This window comes from Akebia trifoliata, chromosome 3 (assembly GCF_017979445.1).
Source record: "Akebia trifoliata isolate Shusen 1 chromosome 3, ASM1797944v1, whole genome shotgun sequence".
NCBI classification, from domain to species: domain Eukaryota; kingdom Viridiplantae; phylum Streptophyta; class Magnoliopsida; order Ranunculales; family Lardizabalaceae; genus Akebia; species Akebia trifoliata.
Genome location: NC_141377.1, coordinates 26,602,113 through 26,625,966, shown reverse-complemented (window position 1 = coordinate 26,625,966; position 23,854 = coordinate 26,602,113). Strand labels below are relative to the sequence as shown.

Below are 23,854 nucleotides of genomic sequence, written 5' to 3'. Positions count from 1 at the left end.
TGCAGATCTTAATACCTTTGTTGATGGTTTCAACTACATCATTCTTGATAATATTTGATTTTAAAGTTCACCATCAACTTTAGGATTTGATCTATTTTGGTTCAATCTATCCATATATTCTCACGAGACCATGCAGGAACGTTGTTGAATTTCTCAAGTAAATTTATTATTCTCTCATGTTCTTCTAAGGAAAATGTAGTACCCATTTGCACTTTTTGAGTGTACTCTTTAATTCAAATATTTATCGAGCTTGATTAGTGAGCTTTGAGGCATTCCTCATATCCAATTTTATGTTCACATCATTATTGAACGCATGATAATCAAAAGCTTCTATATTTTATTGGAATTGAAAACATAGACTGACAAATTCGACTAAAGCTTGAAAGTTGAAGAAAGACTAACGTAACTAACTGGATTGAAAAACTGACGAAAACTAGATTGAAATTCAAAGAAAACTCAGGGATAATTATCTACAAAGCGAGAAGGTCCTTCTGAGTGGATAGACTACTTGGACTTGACATTTGTACTTTGACTAGAAGTCTCTTTTGACGGACCCAAAATGACACAGCTGAGGGTTTAGAACGTTTGGGACCAATTATCACCTGATTGGAAGTAAATCAAGGTTAACCATTGACTCTAAAGGTTTGACTCTTAACCACATGATTAAAGTTTCGATATAGAATAACCCAAGTCCAATGGAAAATATCGAATCCAAATGCACTATAAGTCTATAGTGACCAAGAAAGTGAGAAAGATTAGACGCGGGTCTACCCCTGATTGGGATTGAACCTTTGATCCGACAAATTAATTTGATCCTAAGATCGAATCTTTCTATACAAAGTGGTCTGGATATTTAAAAGTGAAACCAATTAGTCCAACTGATTTGGTATTGATCAGTTTGATCCATTTGTCAATTGGGCCAACTGGTTTAAGTGGTTCAAATTAATCGGTACATTTCATCGATTGGGTCGGACTGATATTACGGGTTTTGTTTGATTATTTTGGATCGGTCCGCCTACTTACCTGTTGGTTGGATTGAATAAAGCAACCCGGGAACACCCATAGTCAATTCAGGTCGTGACCTATAGGAAGGCTTCTAGACTCTAGGTTTACTACGTGCAATGCAATTTATCTAGCCACCCTTGCCCAAGCACACTTATATACCTTTCGATACGTGGTGACTTGGTTTGATATACCGTATAGGTGATAATCTAAAACCTCAATTCACTTTTCTGAAGCCAAAAATAGCCAGTTTGATCTCCAGTTGAGAGGTGGCGCACAATGCTGAGCAAGGGCCCACTTAAATACCTCTCGTCTAGAATAGACGTAGTCTATCCCCCTCGTACAGTAGGGTACAGTGGGGCAAGATCTTACTTAGGCACCGATTTTGACCAAGAAGTGCAATTGATATACTTAGATTGTCTTTTACATACCTATGGGTACGAGTCAAGAGTTGTAGCTTTCATAAATGGTTTGGCATCCCACGAGGGGACCGACTACGTACTAGTACTACGTTGGCAATCGGGACATGTGACTGTGTGGCTCACAATAGGTAAAAGGCTCAGGTCGCTCCAGCCTGGGTGCATCAATACATCTCTCAGAATCACCTGATCAGACGGTATTGATGCCCCAGTTTGATATACCCTAAGGTACATGACTGGAGTTGTGGTTTTCATGAATGACGTCGCATCTCCGAAGAGATCGGGCCACGCACTAGTGCCACGTTGACTATATAGGATGTGTAAGTGTGCAAAATAGTAAACGTGCATGTGGTGTGTGCAAAACAGGGTAGGGTGTGCCCGGGGCCTTTTTCAAACACATGGGCCCATGGGCTAGATTATGTCATCACATATGGATATCAAATGAATATTGATCAAGAAAATAATACAAAACAATCACATCGAAGTTAAGATGAAAGCAAATACATCACAAATATATCTGTAGAGATCATGGCACATTATATGGGCATATAACACAAATAATAATTAATCTTATCCAACATTAAAAGGGCCCACAAATTTGTTGTCTATGGTCCAATCAAGGGTTACTTTTGGGTGATTCAAAATAAATCGAGATTCCAATAGATGTTACATTGATGATAGAATGACAATGGTTGAGATGAGCTCACTCTCAGGAACATTAATTGTGCTAACATTAGATTAATTCGGATTTTCTGTGAATTAGAAAAATACAATCCCAACTTGCATCGATGATATCTAAGGCTCCCGATAACGAAATCGAATAAAATCAAGTTCTAAATTAATCTACTCGATGAGATCTACATTTTATTAATAGGTGCTCAGACTTAGTTCTTATTAGAATGTTCTGTAAAAACGTTTTAACATTGCTGTCCCAACCTTCATTCAGGAACAATTCCAGATTTACAGATTGAACTTGCATCGATGATATCTAAGGCTTCCGATAACGAAATTGAGTGAACTCAGGTTCTAAATTAATCTACTTGATGAGATCTACATTTTATTAATAGATTCCCAGACTTAATTCTCACTAGAATATTCTGTAAAAACGTTTTAATATTGTTGTCCCAACCTTCATTCAGCGACAAATCCAGATTTACAGATTGAACTTGCATCAATGATATCTAAGGCTTCCGATAATGAAATTGAGTGAACTCAGGTTCTAAATTAATCTACTCGAGGAGATCTAAGTTTTATTAAAGGTTCCCAGACTTAATTCTTACTAGAATATTCTGTAAAAACATTTTAATATTTTTGTCCAACCTTCATCATTCCATCATTTTCATAGGTCAATTTGAATCTTTCATTATTTAGGGGTCATCAAAAGTGATCATTAATTGGAAAAAAAATGTAATACCCAAAATCATCCACAATCAAGCCACAAAAATAAATAAATAAATAAATAAATAAAATAAATCAAACTAAATAATAAAAAAAATTAGGTCATCCTGGCAATGCTCCCATACTTGGGGTTTTTCAAGTCTAATCCTCAATAGTCCCCAGTGGAGTCGCCACTGAAAGCGCCCTCGATCCGCGGGGTGCGCGGATCCGCTTTTGACCATTGAGGTTTGGGAGTCGCCACCTAGTTGTTAAGGTCTAGGAACCAAACTGACTCTAAAAAAGGCAAATTAATCTACGAAAGAAAAAAAAAGGGTCCGGGGATCACGTTACGGGGTTGGAAGGTGTTAGGCACCAGCCCCGCCCGGCCAAAGTCGATCTTTACTAACTTCCCAAATAAATTACATTGCTAAAAACCTAGATAATAATAAATAAAAAAAGATTATACCTTTTCGATAGCAAAGACTTTGTTCCCTCAGATCCAACAAAAGTTGCTCCTTGTACCGTGCTTCTTGCTTCGTTCTGTCTCCGGATTTGATTTCCGATCTCCGAGGTAAGGTATATCTTTTTTCCTTAGATCTGAATTCTTCAAGTTTGTTGTGGATTTTGAGATGTTTTTGAAAGACTTTTAGGTGTTTCTTAGGCTAAAATCGAAGGAAGGATGTTAGGTAAGGAGTTAAGGCTCCAAAACTAGGGTTTATGAGAGGCTAGGGAGGCTTTTAGACCTACTTCTCTTAGGGTTTATGATTTGATACGAAAATAGGGTGTGAGGACCTCTATTTATAGATTTTTTTTAAGGGTAGATTTAGATAGAGTTAGTGCTTAATTAGAGTTCTTTTAGTTAGAGTTGTGTTTTAGTTAGACTTGTTTTAGGTAGAATTGTGTTTTAATTAGAATTGTTTTAGGTAGAATTGTGTTTTAATTAGAATTGTTTTAGGTAGAATTATTTTTAGTTAGAACTTTATTAGATAGAGTTATTATTTAATTAGAATTCTATTATGATTTTGACTTTTGGTCTTATTTGATTGATTTTAATATTTGACTTTAGTCTTAATTGATTGACTTTTAATATCTTTGACTTCAGTCTTGCTTAATTGACTTTAATTTTGACTTTAGTCTCACTAGATTGTGTAGACATGAGAATGTTCAACTTTTGAACCTCAATGCTACGTGGTTTGGAGTCGCCACCATTCTTTTTTTGTAAATGGGTGTGAATGGGCACCCGAATCGATTATTTTGAAAATCATTTTTTATGGCATTGTAGTGACTCTCAATCATGGAAAAGGTATGGTCTACCTAAGATCTAGGTAAGGGGATTCGGTTAGAGAATGGGGAAGGTGTTAAGCACCCCATTCTCTCCACCTATGGTGGTTACCTTTATATTTGGCCATTTTTGAAAAGGATTAAAATAACAAGTAGAATGCATGAGATGCATGAAGTGGGTGGGTGCATATAGTGTGTATGTACCTCATTGGAAGAGGTTTTGATGTTGGTGTTGACATAAGAGATATCTTATGGAAAAAGACATTCTATGGAGTCAACACACTTTTGCATGAGTTGAAATGTTGGTTTATGATTTTAGAGAAGTTCCATGAAAGGAGTTTTCTTAGATCTATAACCTTAATGCATGCATGTTTAGCTAGAAACTTTGTGTTTTAACCCCATCAAAAGAGTTACACATTTCTTCATCATAGCTAACATGTGTGATGTGTGTGCATAGTGTACATTATGATGCATGATATGAGAATGGGTTTAAAAGGGCTTCAACCTTCATCCTTTCGACCAAACCGCCTCAAGCATTCCATGCCCAAGGTTGAGGTTCAATCTACTCGGGATGAAGGAGGGTTCTCCATTACATCCTAAAGGCTTCTAAAAATAAAAAAAGAGGGTTAGAAGAAGAAGATGCAAGGTAAAAGAAAATAAATAAATAATTACTATCCCACCTTGTCCCCTTGGAAGTCTTGAATGAACTTGAGCTTGAGAAGTGAACTTGAGAGTTAAAGGATGTAGTTGAGGGTGAGTTGAGAGAGTTGAAGGTTGAGAGATGAGAGATGAGTAGAGAATTGGGTAGAGTTTTAGGTTGAGAGATGGGGACTTGAGAGCATGCCTTGCTTATAAAAAACGAGGGTATTTATAGAGTTTTTGGAGAACTTTTGGGGATAAAGTGGTCCAACCCTAAAAATAAAGAAAATGGACATGAGATTTAGGTTGTTTCTTTTTGGATTTTCCATTTGTATGAGGGTAAAGATGACATTTGTGAAGAAACCCTAAAAGCATACTTTGATCCTTGGTTTTTTGGTAAATAGAGGTGAGAGAACAAAAGTACTTTTGGGAGGATGAATGGGGGAGTGACATGTGTAAAGGTGGAGTGGTAGGTAAAAAGTAGATCTTGATTTATTTGTAAATAACTCATAAAGCAAGGGTGGAAGTGTAGTTTTGAAATGAACCAATGGGAAAACAAAAGCACATTTAGGAGGGTGAATATGAAAATGACATGTGTAAAGGTGAAGTGGTAGGTGAAAAGTAGATCTTGGTTCATTTGTAAATAACAAATAAAGAAAGGATGGAAGTATATTTTTGAAATGGACCAATTGGAGAACTCCATGTATGTACTTGAAGATTCACACCTTTTGAGGGCATAATGGGAAGTTCTCTCACCTTTATGGATTATTACCAAAGACCAAATAACATTTTTGGTTTGACTAAACTTTTTGAGAAGGGCATTCTTGAGTTTTCACAAAAGAAAAGTTGACCCTCCAATTAGATGATGCATTGGGCATTGGGGGCTTATGAGGTATCAACATGTGTCATCTTATGAAGGGGTGAGAGAATGGACTTGGAGTGGGCTTGGTGTTGGGCTTAGGTTTGGGTTAGGATATGGACTTGGGTTTGGGCTTAGAATGGACTTGGCTTTGGATTTAGGATATGAACTTGGGTTAGATTGGAGGAAGAAATGGACCTTGGTTATGGTATGGGTGTGGGCTTAGGATATGGGTGATGGACATATGTTTAAAGTGGATTAGGGACAAGGTTGAGTATGCAAACTATATGACATGATGTATGTATGCATGTATGCATGAATGATGAAGATAAGTGGCAATGCGGGTCCGTCAAAGAGCTTGAGTTCTAAATCGGAATCAACTCGAGAAAATTTGAATCTTTCTAACGGGTTCGTGCAAATTGGGGTGTCTACAGATTGACTTTAAGATTTTGACTTTAGTCTTGCTTGGTTGACTTTAATTTTTTGGAGAACCCCTATCTATTATATCTTTAATTCTTTGGACCACCAAATGGAGGGGTCCTTAAAGAAATATCTCACAAACCCTCAACAATTTTACTTGAAAGCCCGATTGATCGATTTTTTTAATTCAAAATTTTAAATTAATTTCATCAATGTTTCACTTTAATTATTTAATATTTTATTTATTAATTTCTAAATTTTTAATTATAAAAATTGTGAAATTACCGTTTTGCCCCCGGATAGGACTTTTCACGTTTTAAGTCGGTTTTTAATGTTCTAGGATGTTTTAGAATCGATTTTTCGTAAGGCATTCAATGGAAGTATTAGTTTGTGTCATTTATGAAATTTTTGTGTGAAATGATCATGAACTTTATGAGGGGCATTTTCGTAATTTTGTTAAATTCTGTGAAAATTGACGAAATGATTTATTTGATTTCGATTTGTTATTTTATGTGTTTGAGAGAGTTTTCCTAAGCGTAACGTAGGCTCTAGGGTTGTTTTGATGTTAGGGGTATTTTGGTAATTTGGTCATTTTTAGTGAATTTTATCGTGAAGCTTCTTTTTGGGTCTGCAAGATGATGATTTCTATATTTTTGGAGTCGTATTTTCCTAGCGTAGAGTAGTTTCTAAGGTTATGTCAGTTTGAGATACCTCATCCGGATTTCTGAAACACATCTGGTAACAAAATAAAGCAATGGAATACACATCCATCATTGGGAATCGTTGCGATCGGGTTGACGAGTTGATTAATCAGGCAGATGCAAAAATGGGGTGTCTACACGTACTATCTACCAAAATAGATCTGCTATCTAGTTTGCTTCAACCCTCTGCCAAATAGGGGCATCTGTAGACACCTCATTTTTGCACTCGCCTGATTAATCAACTCGTCAACCCAATCGCAATGATTCCCAATAATGGATGTTTATTCCATTGCTTTATTTTGTTACCAGATATGTTTCAGAAATCCAGATGAGGTATCTCAAATTGACGAAACCTTAGAAACCACGATACGCTAGGAAAATACGACTCCAGAAACATAGAAATCATCATCTTGCAGACCCAAAAAGAAGCTTCACGATAAAAATCACTAAAAATTGACCAAATTACCAAAATACCCCTAACATCAAAACGACCCTAGAGCCTACGTTACATTTAGAAAAACTCTCTCAAACACATAAAATAACAAATCGAAATCAAATAAATCATTTCGCCAATTTTCACAGAATTCGATAAAATTACGAAAATGCCCCTCATAAAGTTCACGATCATTTCATACAAAAAATTTCATAAATGACACAAACTAATATTTCCATTGAATTCCTTACGAAAAATCGATTCTAAAACATCCTAGAACATTAAAAACCGACTTAAAACGCGAAAGGTCATCTCCGAGGGTAAAACGGTAATTTCACAATTTTCATAATTAAAAATTTCGAAATTAATAAATAAAATATTAAATAATTAAATTGAAACATTAATTAAATTAATTTAAAAATTTTGAACTAAAAAAATCGATCAATTGGGCTCTCATGAAAAATTGTTGAGGGTTCGTGAGATATTTCTTTAAGGACCCCTCCATTTGGGGGTCCAAAGAATTAAAGATATAATAGAGGGGGTTCTCCAATAAATCAAAGTCGATCAAGCAAGACTAAAGTCAAGGTATTAAAGTCAATCAAGTAAGACTAAAGTCAAAATTAAAGTCAGCAAGACTAAAGTCAAGATATTAAAAGTCAATCAATTAAGACTAAAGTCAAAATATTAAAAGTCAATCAAATAAGACCAAAAGTCAAAATCCTAATAGAGTTCCAATTAAATAATAACTCTATTTAATAGAGTTCTAACTAAAATACAACTCTACCTAAAACAATTCTAATTAAAATACAACTCTACCTAAAACAATTCTAACTAAAATACAACTCTAACTAAAAGAACTCTAATTAAACACTAATTCTATCTAAATCAATCATTAAAAAAATCTATAAATAGAGGTCCTCACACCATATTTTCGTATCAAAGAAAAAACCGTAGGAAAAGTAGGTGAAGAAGCCTCTACAACCTCTCCAAAACCCTAATTTTGGAGCCCCAACTCCTTACCTAACACCCCTACTTCGATTTTAGCTGAAAAACACCTAGAAACCTTTCAAAAACACCCCAAAATCTACAACAAATTCGAAGCACCTAGATCAAAGAAGGATATATCTTGCCTTGGAGATTAGAAATCAAATCCGGAGACAGAACGAAGCAAGGAGTACAATACAAGTAGCAATTTTTGTCGGATCTGAAGGAACAAGGTCTTTGCTATCGGAAATGTATAATTTCTTACTTTTTTATTATCTAGGTTTTTTAGCAATGTAACTTATTTGAAAATTTAGTAGAGACCGGCTTTGGCCAGGCGGGGTTGGTGCCTAACACCTTCCAACCCCGTAACATGATCCCCGAATTCAGTTTTTTTTTCTGTTCTAGATTAGTTCTTTATCCGTTTAGAGTCATTGATCGGTTCCTAGACCGTAATAACTAGGTGGCGACTCCCAAACCTCAAGGGTTAAAAGCGGATCCGCGCATCCCAGGGATCGAGGGCACTTTCAGGATGTCTCTATCTCTCAATCGACGACTTCAAAGAATCCGAACTCTTTCTCAACCTGTCTCTCGATCAGTCGACGACTTCAAAGAACCCGATACAAGCTCTGATGTTGGGTTACGGCTTGATATTCCATGTACATTCCCCTCTAAGGGAATACACAATACAACAGTTCTGAGTATTTACATCGTCTTGGTCCAAGCAAAGATAAACATTTTGTTGCCTTTTGGTTCACTTACAATCTTGCTCCATCATCTTACTAGAAAACAAGTAAGAAATATTGTTTATTGTAAAAAACAAACAGAATAAGTAGGTTTTTGGAATTAATTGATATTTTTGAATAATGATTATATTAGAAAATAGACGAGCTGTTACATTCATAGAAACCTAACTGATGCAAATTATTAGTATCTAATCAATCCTTTGATAGCTATTTGTATCTCAGGGGTGCTGTTCTTCTTCAGCTGGGTAGGCATCACACCTTTGGTTGAGCGTTTGGGTTATGCAACGGGGTAAGTCTGTAGAGAGAACATACTGATATTGAAAGAAGGAGTTAATTTTAATAAGTTGAAAAATGGAGAGAGTTTGTTGACAATTTATAAACTCTTTTACAAAATAGTGTTTGGTTTCCAGTTGTTTGACAGATGAAATTCGAGCCGTTTAACCGTCCAAATCTAACAACTTGAAAACATGGGTTTCCAATGGGGTTTTTCAAACGTCCCTTGAACCGTCCCCTATATATATATATAAACATTACACAATTGTTGTTTCAATTATAATACTTCGTTACAATATTTTTTTTGGATGACATACATGACTAATAACAATTATGAAATAAAAATATTTAAGACGATAGATGAAATGAGATTCTTTATAAAGTGCGTATTTTCATTTTGCGAGAGGGTTCTCATATTTTAAGGAGGTGATTGGAAATGGATTCTTCTCCAAAATGCCAAAGTGAGATTTGAGAGTGGGAGCATCACCCTTGATAGAAGGATTGGGTTACTAAGATTTATACTGTTTTACAAGAATGCTTTTCTAAGTTTAATGTGTGGACCTACCTTATCATCTTATTACCAACCTTAAAGTTGAATTCCGAAAAAATGCATATTTATGTTGGTTTGCCTTGATTCACCATGCAACCAAGCAAGACCAAAATAAAATATAATAGTCTAAATTTTTTTTAATTTGTTTTTGTAATTTTATAAAATTATCATTTTTTAATAACAATTAACTATGAATTTGACCATCTTTTGACAATTTTTCAAATAATTTATCTTCTCCAAACTTTAACAAGAAGATAGAATTTAGGGAAGTATAAAACGATAAATGAAGGGACAATGACCTCAAAGACCTATTTTTTGAAAATATGTACCAAAAAGTCCCTTCTGAAAAAATATAGACCCTTTAGTACTTATTTTATCAAATATTAGTCTAAAAAGGATTTTTGAAGCGAAAATGCCGTAATTACCTTTTCAACGAATGTTTAGGTTTAAAGAAACATGTTTATTTGAGAATATTTGAAGTAATCCTATGTTTTAAAATTAATGGCATGCTGATCAGGGTGTAGAAAGTGATTTTTAGAACCCTTATCGCATGAGTTTTATAAATAAATTGTATATTAAATCCCTTTATTAAACATAATGAATTGTTAGTCCATGTATTTTGGAATTAATTGCTTTTAATTTTGTGTAATAGGAAAAATTGTAAAATTTCGGGAATAAGTCAAAACAATTGAAGTATGCACTACGATCAAGGAACTGGGAATAGTCAACTGACTAAGACCCAAATCATATGGGCCCAGGTTGACCGCGCCACCTAGGTTGACTAGGACAGTGCGGTCAAAGCAAAAAGTTTTGCCTTGGAGTTCGTGCTTAAGGTTGATGGCTAAAAAACATTCGTAATAAACTAGGGTTTATGAATTTTTGTAACTACAGAATGTTTTCGAAACCCTAATTCCCACAAAAATCCTAATATGGTCTCTTTATAAATAGGAGACCAGACCAAGAGTTAATATCATCTAGAGAATTGGAAGAATAGTAATTTTTATTTTCTATTTTTTTCTTAGTTTTTGAAGGAGTTGTAATCGAAGAACCCTTGTCAATTTCGAAGTTCAAGAAGCAATAAAAGAATTCTTTTCTCTCATCTCTCTCCTCTCTTTTACATTTTGCTTCTTTTACTTTGTTTTATTATTCTTACAATGACCATTGACTAACTTTTCCATTAGATCGGTTCAGGAAGTCAGAACAAGACTTTATTAGTATTTTTATTATTCTCATAATTGCTTAATCGTTTTAATGTGATAGTTGTTAAGTAGATATTTTTGGATTTATTATTGATTATTTTTCAAAGTTTTGATGGTTCACCCTTTGATAAGTTCAAAATAAACCATACTTCACGGAGAACAATTAATACTTGTCCCATACTCTCGGATTAATTTATCGTATACTTTCAATCTCTTTTCTAAAATAATTGTTTGATTTTTCGATCCACAAAAATTAACTTTGTTTAGTGGATCGAGAAAATAGAGGACCAAAAATCATTGATAAAGCTTGTAAAAGTGAATCCGAATGATCTACACTTCTCCATTGTATTTTAAACCTTTTTCTTTTAATATTTTATTTTCGATAATATCTCGAAAACTGTTTTTAATCGTTTGCATAAATTGAATTGAATTTAAAGTAAAAAAGATTTCTGGATTATCATTGTGTCTGTGGATCGATCTTTGTTTGCCAAGGTTTTATTTTATTCTTATTTTAATCATAATCTATAGCTCGAACACATGCCCCCTGACTTTGGTCATCTCTTAGATAACAATTAAAAAAAAAGATCTAAATGAAAAAAAAAAAATTCTTGTTTTTTTTTTTCCCCTAAAACTAGCGATTTTTAACACACATAGATAATCATGGCGATGATAACTTATCATCATCATCAAACTAATTTGATCTATGTATATTAGATTTACTAAAAATTAAAAATAATTTTAAATAATTAAAACATTATTTTAAAACTTAATTTGAATGTTCATCAAATTGATTCTACTTAAATGAGTCAAACAAAATTATATTGAATTTATAAAAAGATTTTAATAAATAAATATTTTTTTCAGAAAAATATTACTAACCAAATAAATTGGTCAAGTTTTTTATTTGATAGTCAAAATAATTTTAGATTAAACCATTATGTAAAGTTGTTAAAAGGTTATTTCAGGTATTTTTCTAAAAAAATCTTTACAAGATCCTTAATAAGTGAATATTTTATTAAGTGAGACTTAAATGACACATATTCTTTTCTAGCTAGGGGACTAATTGGTACATATTCTCAATAAAGAGTCCGTCACAGCCATTGTCCCATAAATGAATCTCAGAGATGAGTCGACTTATGAGATAACTTGGTCTCCATATGAGATGAAATATCGTGATTTGAAATCATATTTCGAAAGTCAATACGACATGGAGTGGGTCAAAAGTTTATGACGAGTCAATCAAACTCTCTAACAACTTTAAAGTGACTAGTGTCAAAAAGGGGTGACAACTGTTCGAGTTATGTCATGATTTTGTCGTGTTGAGGTAAGGGTATTCTGAAAATTTACCCAATCAAATCCGACCCATTTAATAATTATGTCAAAAGTTAAACCCAAACGCGACACATTTATTAAATATGTAACTTAACACGACTTGTGTAACCCATCCAATAAAAATATAATCTTAAGTGAAAAAAATAAGTTCCATTTCCATTTTCTATCACTGAAAGTAAAATACTATTACTAAAAATAAAGTCACACAATAAAAAACAAATGAGTCGTTCTGCAGTGACCTCAAGATTGTCCTCAATTCACACTTTGTGGTGTGTATACTTTGTTGTGTACACACCACCACAACAACAAAGTGTGAATTGAGCTCAATCTAGCATTATTCTAAACCAATGCCTACCAACATAAATTAAGTATCATAAAACATAAACTAAGTATTTTTCAAAAAATAAAAATTTCAAAGTTCCAAGAATTTCATCCTTTACGTTCTAATCCTAGTGACATCTTATCATGTTTCTGGATGCCACAAGAAATGTATTTAGGAATTTTTTCTTATGTAGTAAGAAAAGTGTATTTCTTTACCAAATTAAAACCCCAATCATTAATTATTATTTGAAAAATATCTTAAAACATCTTCTATATATTTTAAAATTTGAAAAAAAATATATTATGAAAAAGTTTACAAAATTTTGATTAAAAATGGGTAATTTTAAAAATCATTAAATAATTATTTATATTTTAGATATTTCCTATGTTTCATGATTTAAACACATGTTAATGACATAATAACTAAATGTGTCTAAACGGATTGACATCCTTAATCTAGACATGACCTGTTCAATAATCATGTTAGACGGGATCAACACTATTTATAGTATTTTTATAATAAAAACTCTTTTAATATATCAAATTTATTACTCACCAAAGTTATTTTTCTCCATTGTATTTCAATATTAAATTTTGAGATTTTGATAGCTGTCAATTTTTAACAACATGGATCAACCTCAAAAGATATATATATTTTGAATTCTTTTCAATTGAATATGTGGATTTTCATGAGATCTGAGGAGGATGTGGTGTTGGATGTCCAATTTGATAATTTATGTGGGCCAAATCTTAATAATTTTATAGAGTAATAAGGTTTGTTGATTAACAAACTTGCTTTATATATAAATAGAATGCAACAATAGTTCTCTACCGTAAATCTCTCAAAACGATATCCAATGACGTGTAGCTTTTCCAGCTTTCACAAAGCGATTACTCTGTAACACGTGGCACGCATGCGTATCTTCTAGCAGTTACGATTTACTTCTAGATGACGCAGAATTCTGAAAGGAAAACGATATTCAATGACACGTACACTTATCCAGCTGTCAAAAAGTGATTGTTTTGTAACAAGTGGCAGACATGCGTTACATATAACGGCTTGACTTTACTTCTAAATATATATCAAATGACGCGGAATTCGGAAACGCGTGTTTACTGAAATCCTCTTTATATATTTAGATTTCTAGGGTTTATTTTTCTTCGTCACGAAGAATTCCGCGAAACCAGTCGATTATAGTTGAGATTTGAGTGATCTTTGATGAAGATGATCTGATTAGAAGGGATTTGGCAGTCTAGGGTTTCAAGAATACTTTTGCTGGTAAAGATCATCGTCTGCTCGTGGTGTTTTGTCTTAAAAGAAAGCTTTTCGATGGGGCTCTGTACTTAGTTCTGTAATTTAGGGTTTTTTTTTTTCTTTACATTTTATTTGTTGTTCTGTTTATTTCTCTATTGGAATCGTTTGTACTTGTAATTGAATGAAAAATATTGGAACAATCGGAACTCAAAAATAATTTATATCTCTCTCTCTCTTGTTGTGATTTTGTTCTTTTTCTTTGTAGAATCTGTTGTTCTTGAAACGATAGCGAAAAGGGAAAACTGTTAAAACGAAAAAAAAAAAAAAAAAATCTGTGATCTGCCCATAGTTTCAAAATTATTTTGATTAAAAAGATAAAAAAAATTATAAACGAAACTGATTGATTAATGGGAAGTATGAGACTGAGTAACGGGAAAAAGGGGCAGCAACTGGGAATCTCAGAACCAATTTCTTTGGCTGGACCGTCCGAATTCGATGTGATAAAGACCCAAGAGCTCGAAAAGGTTGGTTGGTTGGTTAGTTCGTTTAATTCCTAATTAATGGGATGTTTGTCTTGCCATTTTACCCTAATTTATTACATGATTGAAAGAGCTCTGAAAGATTATGCTTTTTCTTTTGGACCAAAAATGGCAATACAAACATCTATTAAGTTGTAATATGGTGAAGTGCTTCATTTGATGTCAAATCTAAAGCTCATAAGTGTTTTTTTTTTTTTTTTTAGATTCTTGTGGATGCCGGATTGCATGAAACCCAGGAGGAGGCCATTTCTAGGGAAGAAGTGCTTGGAAGATTAGATCAGGTTGGCCAATTATTTTTAATTTTTTTATGGGCTAGGCTGGTCAAATTTCTACATTAGGTTTCCCAAATATCATTACCGTGGTTCTTGTATTGATTGATTTGAACATTGAACATTGAACAGATTGTGAAGATTTGGGTAAAAGCCGTGAGCCGAAATAAGGGATTTAATGAAGAGTTGATTGGGGAAGCGAATGCGAAGATATTTACATTTGGTTCTTATCGCCTTGGGGTATCAATATAATGTTCCCCCTTGTTTCTCCAGCAGTTTTTTATTTTATTTTGATTATATGTCTTATTAAGCTTAGGTAGATAAATTTCTCTAGTTTGCGTTTTGTATACTTCTTGTGAATGAGTTGAAATAAGAGTTGAAATAAGTCATGCGTATAATAATTTTTTTGATATATACATAATATGTTACTTGTAAAAAAAAAATCCAAATAACCAAAAGGTCCTCAGAATGCACACTTGAGAACTCTTTAAACACTTCATACCAAAATATAATAATAATAAACCACAATACTAATGACAACTTCTGAAGGGAGTGTTCCTTCCTTTCAAAAATCTTACTGTTCCTTTCCTTTTAGATGCCTAACTAACAGCAAAAGGGGACAATCTTCACAGAATCGTTTTTTCTAGAGAAAAAGTTTTGATCTACTAACTTTTAAACATTGAAGCAACTGAAGTAGGAAAGCACCAATAATATTGGGATAAAGATAGGAAGTGAGCCCAGATTTGTCTAGTAAAAGGTCAATTCTTAAGAATAAGCAGTGACGTACAGATTCCACACTTGGCTTGAGCTATACCTTTAGCCATGATACGGTCAATAGTAAGGATCTTCTCTAAGGCTGCTAACCAGTGAAGAAAACAACTATTGAGGGAACCTTTTGACTCCAAATAGAAGAAATAAAAAACTTTTCCCATGAAGCCTCGGTCGTGTATTCCATAAAAATAATATCTGAAGACAAAATATTTGAATAAATCAAGATTCAATTTGAAAATGTATGATGTGGTATGTTGTATCCTTAGCATGAGTATGATACTGTTTGACAGAGAAATTTTTCTAGAAATATGATGTCTTTGCTAGTAGCTTATAGTTGTAGTTAGAAACATAAAGCAACAAGAGCTTTTGACTGTTGTAAATTGTTTAACATTTGGGTTATGTCAGCTAATGTAATTTACCTAAAAGCTGTAAAAATATAATTTGAATGTTTGAAAGACAGTGAAATTATGCTTATAGAAAAAGACCATTGTAAATATTTGCCCGCTCATTTGTTACCTATTTCTAGGACAGTCATGAGCTGCACATTGTGGCAGTAGGGTGGGTTTGTTAGGTGGTTGTCTATCTGTTACCTTCATTGGTACACTAAGTTGCATAGATTCATATGAGTCTCAAGTAGGCCTCTGAATGGATGTTTATCAAACTGGATATAGCTACATCCGAATTCGAATCCGATTAGCTTATCAAATATCCGATAATATTCAATTCGATTCTAAAGCATTGTTTTTCTTTATAAACTGAATACACTCATCTTCAACATCTATGTACCAAAAAACCCTAATTTCCCCCCTCAAAGTCACTGGTCTTTAACCCTTGATTTTTCTTCTCCAATATATATCTAATTCAACCTACAAACAACTTGGGAAATGATGAGATTTTGGGTTGAAAAATTAGGGGTTTTCTACAAATGAGTTAGGGCATAGTTGAAAATGATGGATTGTCGACAAATTTGAATGAATCAAACATCTTGAAGAGTTCAAGAAGGAGATGACTGGTTTTTTGAGAGAAAAAAAGGATTTTTGGCTTGAAGTTGAAGATATGATGGACGATTGCATGGTCGCCGGAGAAGATCGCTGTACATGGATAGCTGGAGAAGATCATTGGACCTGGATAGTTTTGGAACGGCTCTTGGTTCCTATAAACCCTGAGTGTTGGGAAATGCAGAAATATTGAAAATTCTATACATATAAGAGGAAAAAGTATAATAATAATAATAATAATAATAATAATAATAATAAAAAATTATTATTATTATTATTATCATATGTTTTAATTTATATCGAATAGGATTTTATTGGATTTGGATGTGTTGACATCTGAATCCCTTTCTGAAATGCATTTGAATCTCAAATCAATATCCGAACTCAAATCCAATATCCGAAATTTCGATTACGAATTCAAATCGGATTCGGATTTTCGACTATCTATTGCCAGGCCTAGTCGCAACTCTCAAGAGCCTAACACAGGTGCATAGTGTTGGATTTTGCAAATACAAGAAAATAAAATTTCCCAACCTGATATTGTACTTGAAATAATTTCGAATGAAGTAATTATTTTTCATAAATAATAAGGATACTTATAGAGCTTGTGTGATGGAATACATATCATATGCTTAGTGAGGTCTTTCTTTGCCTCCTTATCTTTTGTCCTTGTTTATGGTTTCATTGAGATTTTTAATTTAAAATAAAAAATCTACAATTCTAGTATGTGTGTGTACTTATGTGCATATGACGGCTGTACAATTTTGCATGTCAATGCTGCTTTTGCATGTTGCTTTCAGTATTCTAATTTCATTGGTTATATGTCTCATGGATGTGCTTTTCAGATTTGAACTTCAAAATTGTGAAATTTCAGGATTCACTGATCTGATTGCGTTACTTTTTATTTTTTTGTTCTTTTCATCTAGGTGCATGGTCCTGGTGCAGATATAGACACGCTTTGCGTGGGACCTAGATATGCAACCCGAGAAGTATGCTAAGCTCTTACCTCTTTGATTTTAACAATACAGCAATTTAACGTGATGGTGTGTAAACATTTTCTTAACTTGACTGCAGGAGGATTTCTTTGTTAAACTTCATATTATGCTAGCTGAGATGCCTGAAGTAACAGAGTTGCACCCTGTACCTGATGCTCATGTCCCTGTAATGAGGTTCAAATTCAATGGGGTTTCCATTGACCTTCTTTATGCGAGGTTGTCACATTGGGTTATTCCAGAAGTAAGCATTAGTTTTTTTTCCTTTTATATTTCTTGCATCTTACATGGAGAGTTCCTACAATACAATGGTGTCTTGTCAAGTACTTCAAAACTGCATGTTTTCTTTTGTTTTCTGATTATTTTTCCCTTTTTAGGGCTATTAAATGCATTTGCAACTAGGGACACTCTCAGGCCACTTATGCTGATAATATCACTTTGGGTTATTTCAATGTGTTTGATTGAGAACATTTTTTGAATAAGATTCACTCGAAGCAACTGATCTTGATGATCAGACCATTTTTAGGCAAACAAATATAATGAAACTAGTCCTAAAGAAAGTAATTTATGGGATGGTTAACATCATCTGTTTCTAATATATTTTCTACACAGGGCTCATTTATTGAATAGATTGGATTGATATGTTTGAGGACCACCTGTAGAGTACAGAACTGTACTATTAAAGTATAGCGTGCGAGGACCATCACATGTTTTTAGCAAATGCAAAACTTTGTAGCAGAGACAGTCTTTGGAAAAACGGAACTGCTTGGTTGGAAACATTTGTCAGACATTACATGGACCAATATGTATTCAAATTAATATTTTTTTCTTATCTCATGGTATTAAAATGACCTATTCATGAAAACATTTTAGAGTTCTTCATTGGTGTATTTTGATGTTCTCTATATTTTGCTTTAGTTATCTACTATGAGATAAGTCGATTACGTCAATCTATGGTATCATGCACCCAAATACATGTTAGCTTTTCACTTCGGGAAGGCAGTTTGATGGAGATGGACAATTTCGTATACATATTTAACACAGACATGTCTGTGTATATGTTCTGTTGTGGAACTTGGATAAACATTTTATTGCTAAGTGGAACTTAGATAAACATATTATCAAAACAAAAAGGAAAAAAAAAAAAAAAAAAAAAAACCTTAGCTAAGTACAGGTGAATGTATATTACAAATGTATCTTCCTAGAATTTCTTGTATTTACTTATGGGGATAATATGACGGTGTGCACATGCCAAATGTGATAGAGATGATTTATGCAGACATGTCCTAGGTCCTTCAGTCATTATGTTGAATTTCATGCTTTCTTTCTCACTTGATCAATGTTAATGCAGAATGTATTTGAATTAAAATATTATAATCCTTGTGTGAGCCTATACCATTACTCTAATGTTCACAATGTCCTGTGTTCTAATGTCTTTTTTTTTCTTGAAAGGAAACACTCGGATTTGTAAATTCAATATTAAAAATTCTTGATAGTTTCATCGTCTCTTGTAATGATTAGCAACTCATTTGGGTGCTTTTCAGTTCACTTCTTCTTTGAAGAGTCTCTCAAGGATTTGTTTTGAAGTGAGTTTGGTTGGCTTGTTGCTAACATTTTCTTGTGCTGCAGGAATTAGATATTTCACAGGACTCAATACTACAGAATGCAGATGAGCAGACAGTTCGTAGTCTCAATGGATGCAGAGTTACTGACCAAATTTTGGGTTTGGTACCAAATATTCAGGTCTTGACATTTACTTTCTAAGCCATATTCATATGAACTTATCAACTTGTGGCCTTCTCTTCTTACTCGCTGACTCTGATTTTGTTCACTCTTCTGATCCAGAATTTCCGCACAACCTTGAGGTGCATGAGGTTTTGGGCTAAACGCCGTGGAGTTTATTCAAATGTAAGAGTCTGCTTATTATTACACTGGATTATGTTGTGCATCTGTGTATTTTTCATTTACTCTTTGTATTTGTCATGATCAGGTTTTGGGGTTTCTCGGTGGTATAAACTGGGCATTGCTTGTTGCTCGTATATGCCAATTATACCCGAACGCATTGCCTTCTACATTGGTTTCTCGGTTCTTTAGGGTTTACTGTCAGTGGCACTGGCCAAATCCAATCATGCTATGTCATATTGAAGAAGGATCTTTGGGACTTCCTGTTTGGGATCCAAGAAGAAATCAACGAGACAGGTTCCATCTGATGCCCATAATTACACCTGCATATCCTTGCATGAACTCCAGCTATAATGTGTCATCGAGTACATTGCGAGTTATGATGGAAGAATTCAAGAGGGGAAATGAAATCTGTGAGGTATGTTACAAGACATTGCATGCAGCTTGCCTTGTGCCAATTCAGGAGGCATATGCACTGGAAACTAATTGTGCCGTGTTTTGTTTAATAGCTACATACATATAAAACACACTTCCATATTGGTCCTCACATCCTTATACACGATTTTTCTCTCAATAATGTCTATCATAGGCAATTTTTAATTATGGATTTTTGTTTTCCCTTTTAAACATGATATATGCCTTTCTTAATAGAAAATGAGTAGCTTATCATCCATCCCCACAGGAACTTTGGCCCTATTTGAGTGTTTTTGAGGGGAGGCTTGAATCAATTAAGATTTGAATAATAGGTTTTGGTTTCTGTTGGGTATTTGGTACCAGGTTTTTATAAGTATATAACAATTAAAGGGGGGAAACTGACTCCTTTGTAAAGGGATGTGAATCTTTTGGAAGAAGCTTGACATTTTAGGTCTCCATATGCATGTTGGTACCAAGTACCCTATCAGCTTGGTTTGTTTGGTTTGGTTTGATACCAAGCTATCTAGAACCGGGACCTATTATATTCAAATGGTTTCAGTTAAACTGAAAGAGGTAAGACCCAGAACTGGGATAACAATCCCTGTTATGGTCTGGTATTGGTTATCATCTACGGAGGCAAATTTAGTGCAGCCTAAGAACAAATTGAGTTTTGTGTCTTACTATATATATAAGCCAAATATAAATTATTTGATAGCCATCCATCCACTTAGCCTCTTGAGAAATAGTTTTTCATCAGAGCATATTTTTAGTTTCAGTTTTAGTTCAGATTTCAGTTTTCTGTGCCTGCCCTTTTTCCCAGCCAGATGGAAATTTTACCTTCATTGTTTTTAACTGTTAGACTGCTTAATATTACCAAATGTGTGGCTATTGAGACATTTCTCTCAAAACGTTCATGTCCCATGTATCATCGGCATTTTTTATTTTTGCATGTCATGATATTTATGTTCTATCTGAGGAGAGAGCTTTGGATTGTCTTAACAATGGTTTAATACCTGCAGGAAATGGAGATAAATAAGGCTGCTTGGAATACACTCTTTGAGCCTCACCCTTTCTTTGAAGCATACACAAATTATCTGCAGATTAACATTACTGGAGAAAATGATGATGACTTTAGGAAATGGAAAGGATGGGTTGAATCTCGGCTTCGTCAGCTTACATTGAAGGTAAACTTCTTTTCCTTTGTTCGGTTTGCTCGGCCAAATTGGTTTAATGGTTTTTTTAAATTCTGATTTCGTTTGTTTATATCCTGTTCCAGATCGAGCAACAAACATTTGGCAAGCTTCAATGCCATCCACACCCACGTGACTTCTCAGACAAGTCCAAACCATTTCACTGCAGTTACTTCATGGGTTTGCAACGGAAACAAAGGGAGGACCCTGCACAAAAAGATGAACCCTTTGATATAAGGGCAACCATCGAGGGATTCAAGCACTCCGTTGGAATGTATTCTCTATGGAAACGTGGAATGGAGATCCATTTATCTCATATAAAACGAAGGAACATTCCTCTCTTCGTCTTTCCTGGTGGAGTTCGGCCATCTCGCCCTGCTAAAGTAGTTGGGGAGGTTAGGCCAGTATTAAAAGCGAAGGTCTCCAACTCGGCTCAAGCAGATAAACCATGTGAAAGCAGAGCAACAGTTGCTGATGGAGCAGATGATAGAAGGAAGAGGAAACGGAATGACAATAACGTGGAGAATAATTCAAAGTGTTTAGCTGCAACTGCTTCTGCTAATGGGGGAGTACTCGAGGGATCAGGAAGTCATGATCCGCCTGTCATTAGGTCTTCTGGCACTGCTGCTACAAATTTTATTGGAGGAAGCAATATGGATGCAGAAATTTCTACTCATAGTGGAAGAGAAGCTGAGGGATCTGTGGGATCTAGCACGACTACTAGACCCTTGTCGGCAACCTCCAGTTCATCATCCTCACAAGACACTAAGAAGCCAGCAATTGAGAATATTTCCGATCCGTCTGTTGGCCACCGAGAATTTTCAAAAGAGCTTGAAGATGAATTTAGATCAACGAATCAAGTCGAAGATTTCAGAGGGAGCACTAAAGGAAGTCAGGAGGAGTCAGCAGCAGTGGCAAATGGAATGTCTCTTCGTACCAATGTCTTCCCAAATGGGAGTTTAGAGGAACTTGAAGTATTGTCTGCTAACCTTGTACATTTCTCTATACACACAATTACTTGTTCTGGCATTACTCTACTATTCTGCTTATGTTATCACATATAGAATTGTTCTTATTCTCCATTACAAGGACATCATTTTCTTAGAAGTTGCTTCAAGGAGTCTTCTTCGAAGATTTCATTGTTCATTAGGATCTTGTTTGCGATGTGTGTGCAGCTAGTAATCTTTGCTTGTTCATTGTTTAGTTGTGACCATGGTTTAAAATATCGTATCGATTGAATGTTTCAGTTAATGAAAAAATCGATATGGTATCGGCCAATATATTCAATACTAACCAATTCAAACCCAAGACATTCCTGAAACATTGAATGTTTCGTATTGGTCGGGGCCGATACTGATACGTATCGACTTATACATTCCAATATTTTAAACCATGGTTGTGACCCTTGCATGATTGATGCCTTGGCTGCAAGTTCTTTTCTTCTTCTTTTTCCAATAATTTTTTTATACCTATTGGAAAAAAAGAGAGGAAAGAAGTTGATCTCTCAGATATGGTTGTATTCGCTTATTGGACACACATCCTGGCACATTTTTTACGCAAACCTTAATTTTTTCAAAGATTTTCAGCTATTATATTTATGATTTTAATGTAGATCAGCATATTAGTTCGTTCCAATTTTTTTAAAAACTATGATCTGCTTCTAAAGAATAGTATAATTCTGACTTTATTATTAAACATGTTCCACATCAGTACCCTTGGTCACATTCTTTGAGATTAAAAAAACATGCTACTGTGTCTAAGAACCCCATGTCGTAATGTCGTATGGATTCTTCTAAATGTGCAAAGTATGCATGTTGATCTAGGGATTCTATTGTGGTAGTTTAGGATTTTCTGTCTGTTTTTTTTTAGTTCCAACATTTTAGTTCGCATGTGTTATAAATTGTGAAGTTTGCTATTCATAGAATATAACATAATTATGTGCTGTTCTCTTTTTTATAGGCATGTGACATCCTGAAATTATATTAATAAATCACATTAACTTTGTCTTTATTATTTTGTAAATTGTGAAATACTTTTTTACATTATCTAAAGCATGAGAACCAATCATATACTCCTGGTATTCGGGCTGCAAACCTACTTCTTTAGATGCATTAACACCACCTCTGTTCCAAGGCTCCCGTTTATTTTCTTTTCCCATGACTAATATGATCATCAGTGGGTTTGAAACCGAGCATAAACACAAATATCACTACTGATTTTTTAGAATTTGTATTAAGTTAATTTTTGTATGGGCAGATAATTGTTGTGATATGGTTAAACAAATCACTAATTGTTTTTTTATTATTATCAAAGCCTGCTGAACTGTTGGCCCCATACTACAATGGGTTTGCTACTCCTTCCGCACCTCACCGAAAGCCGCTTATCAGGTAATGTGATCTACAACTGCACTCCTTTGTTGATCCATTTTCAGAAAGAAAATCGTTTGGGTGGTTAAGTGTTCTTATTTATATGTTTGCAGGTTGAGCTTCACTACCCTGGTGAAGGCGACTGGAAAAGGGTCATGAAGGGATATATCAGCTTTTATCGATCGTCTTAGTCTCTTGTTTAGATGGTAGAAAGAAGCAGACTGTCTGTTGTAACTCAAATGCTGTTAGTCGGTTATATGTTTTATGTGCAAACCACTGTTGCATGGATATCTCTGTCTTGTAATATAATCTTAAAAGTTTTTACAGTAGTAATATATCATTGTAATGGAAATTGTTTCTATCTAAAATGTGCTTGTCTTTTAGGAATGTTTGCCCCTTTACTCATTTTGATTGACTTGTTATGTGATGTTGGTTCTAAACGGTGTTTAGAAGAGTAGGTCATGCCTTGTATCTTAAAACCAGTCTTAACCGGATTGAATCAATGGTCTACTGGATTTGTTAGTAAGGTTGGTTTTGAACTGACGCCAACTACGGATACCATGTGGTGGTGTGTACTTCAACATCAACAAGCGATTAGAACTTAAAAACTTTCTGCACTTTGGTG

General features: G+C 34.2%; 1 protein-coding gene across 1 annotated transcript; it reads left to right on the top strand.

Annotated features, from left to right (window-relative positions):
* The first annotated feature begins 13,613 nt into the window (after window positions 1-13,613).
* LOC147406227 (nuclear poly(A) polymerase 1-like) lies at window positions 13,614-23,597 on the top strand. Its single transcript, XM_086434192.1, has 13 exons — window positions 13,614-13,812; window positions 14,054-14,312; window positions 14,531-14,608; window positions 14,729-14,836; window positions 17,292-17,354; window positions 17,440-17,601; window positions 18,987-19,100; window positions 19,203-19,265; window positions 19,348-19,677; window positions 20,693-20,857; window positions 20,950-21,837; window positions 23,177-23,250; window positions 23,343-23,597. Exons 2-13 carry the CDS (start codon window positions 14,196-14,198, stop codon window positions 23,386-23,388), a joined length of 2,208 nt encoding a protein of 735 aa, XP_086290318.1. The 5' UTR covers window positions 13,614-13,812; window positions 14,054-14,195; the 3' UTR covers window positions 23,389-23,597.
* Window positions 23,598-23,854: the final 257 nt, after the last annotated feature.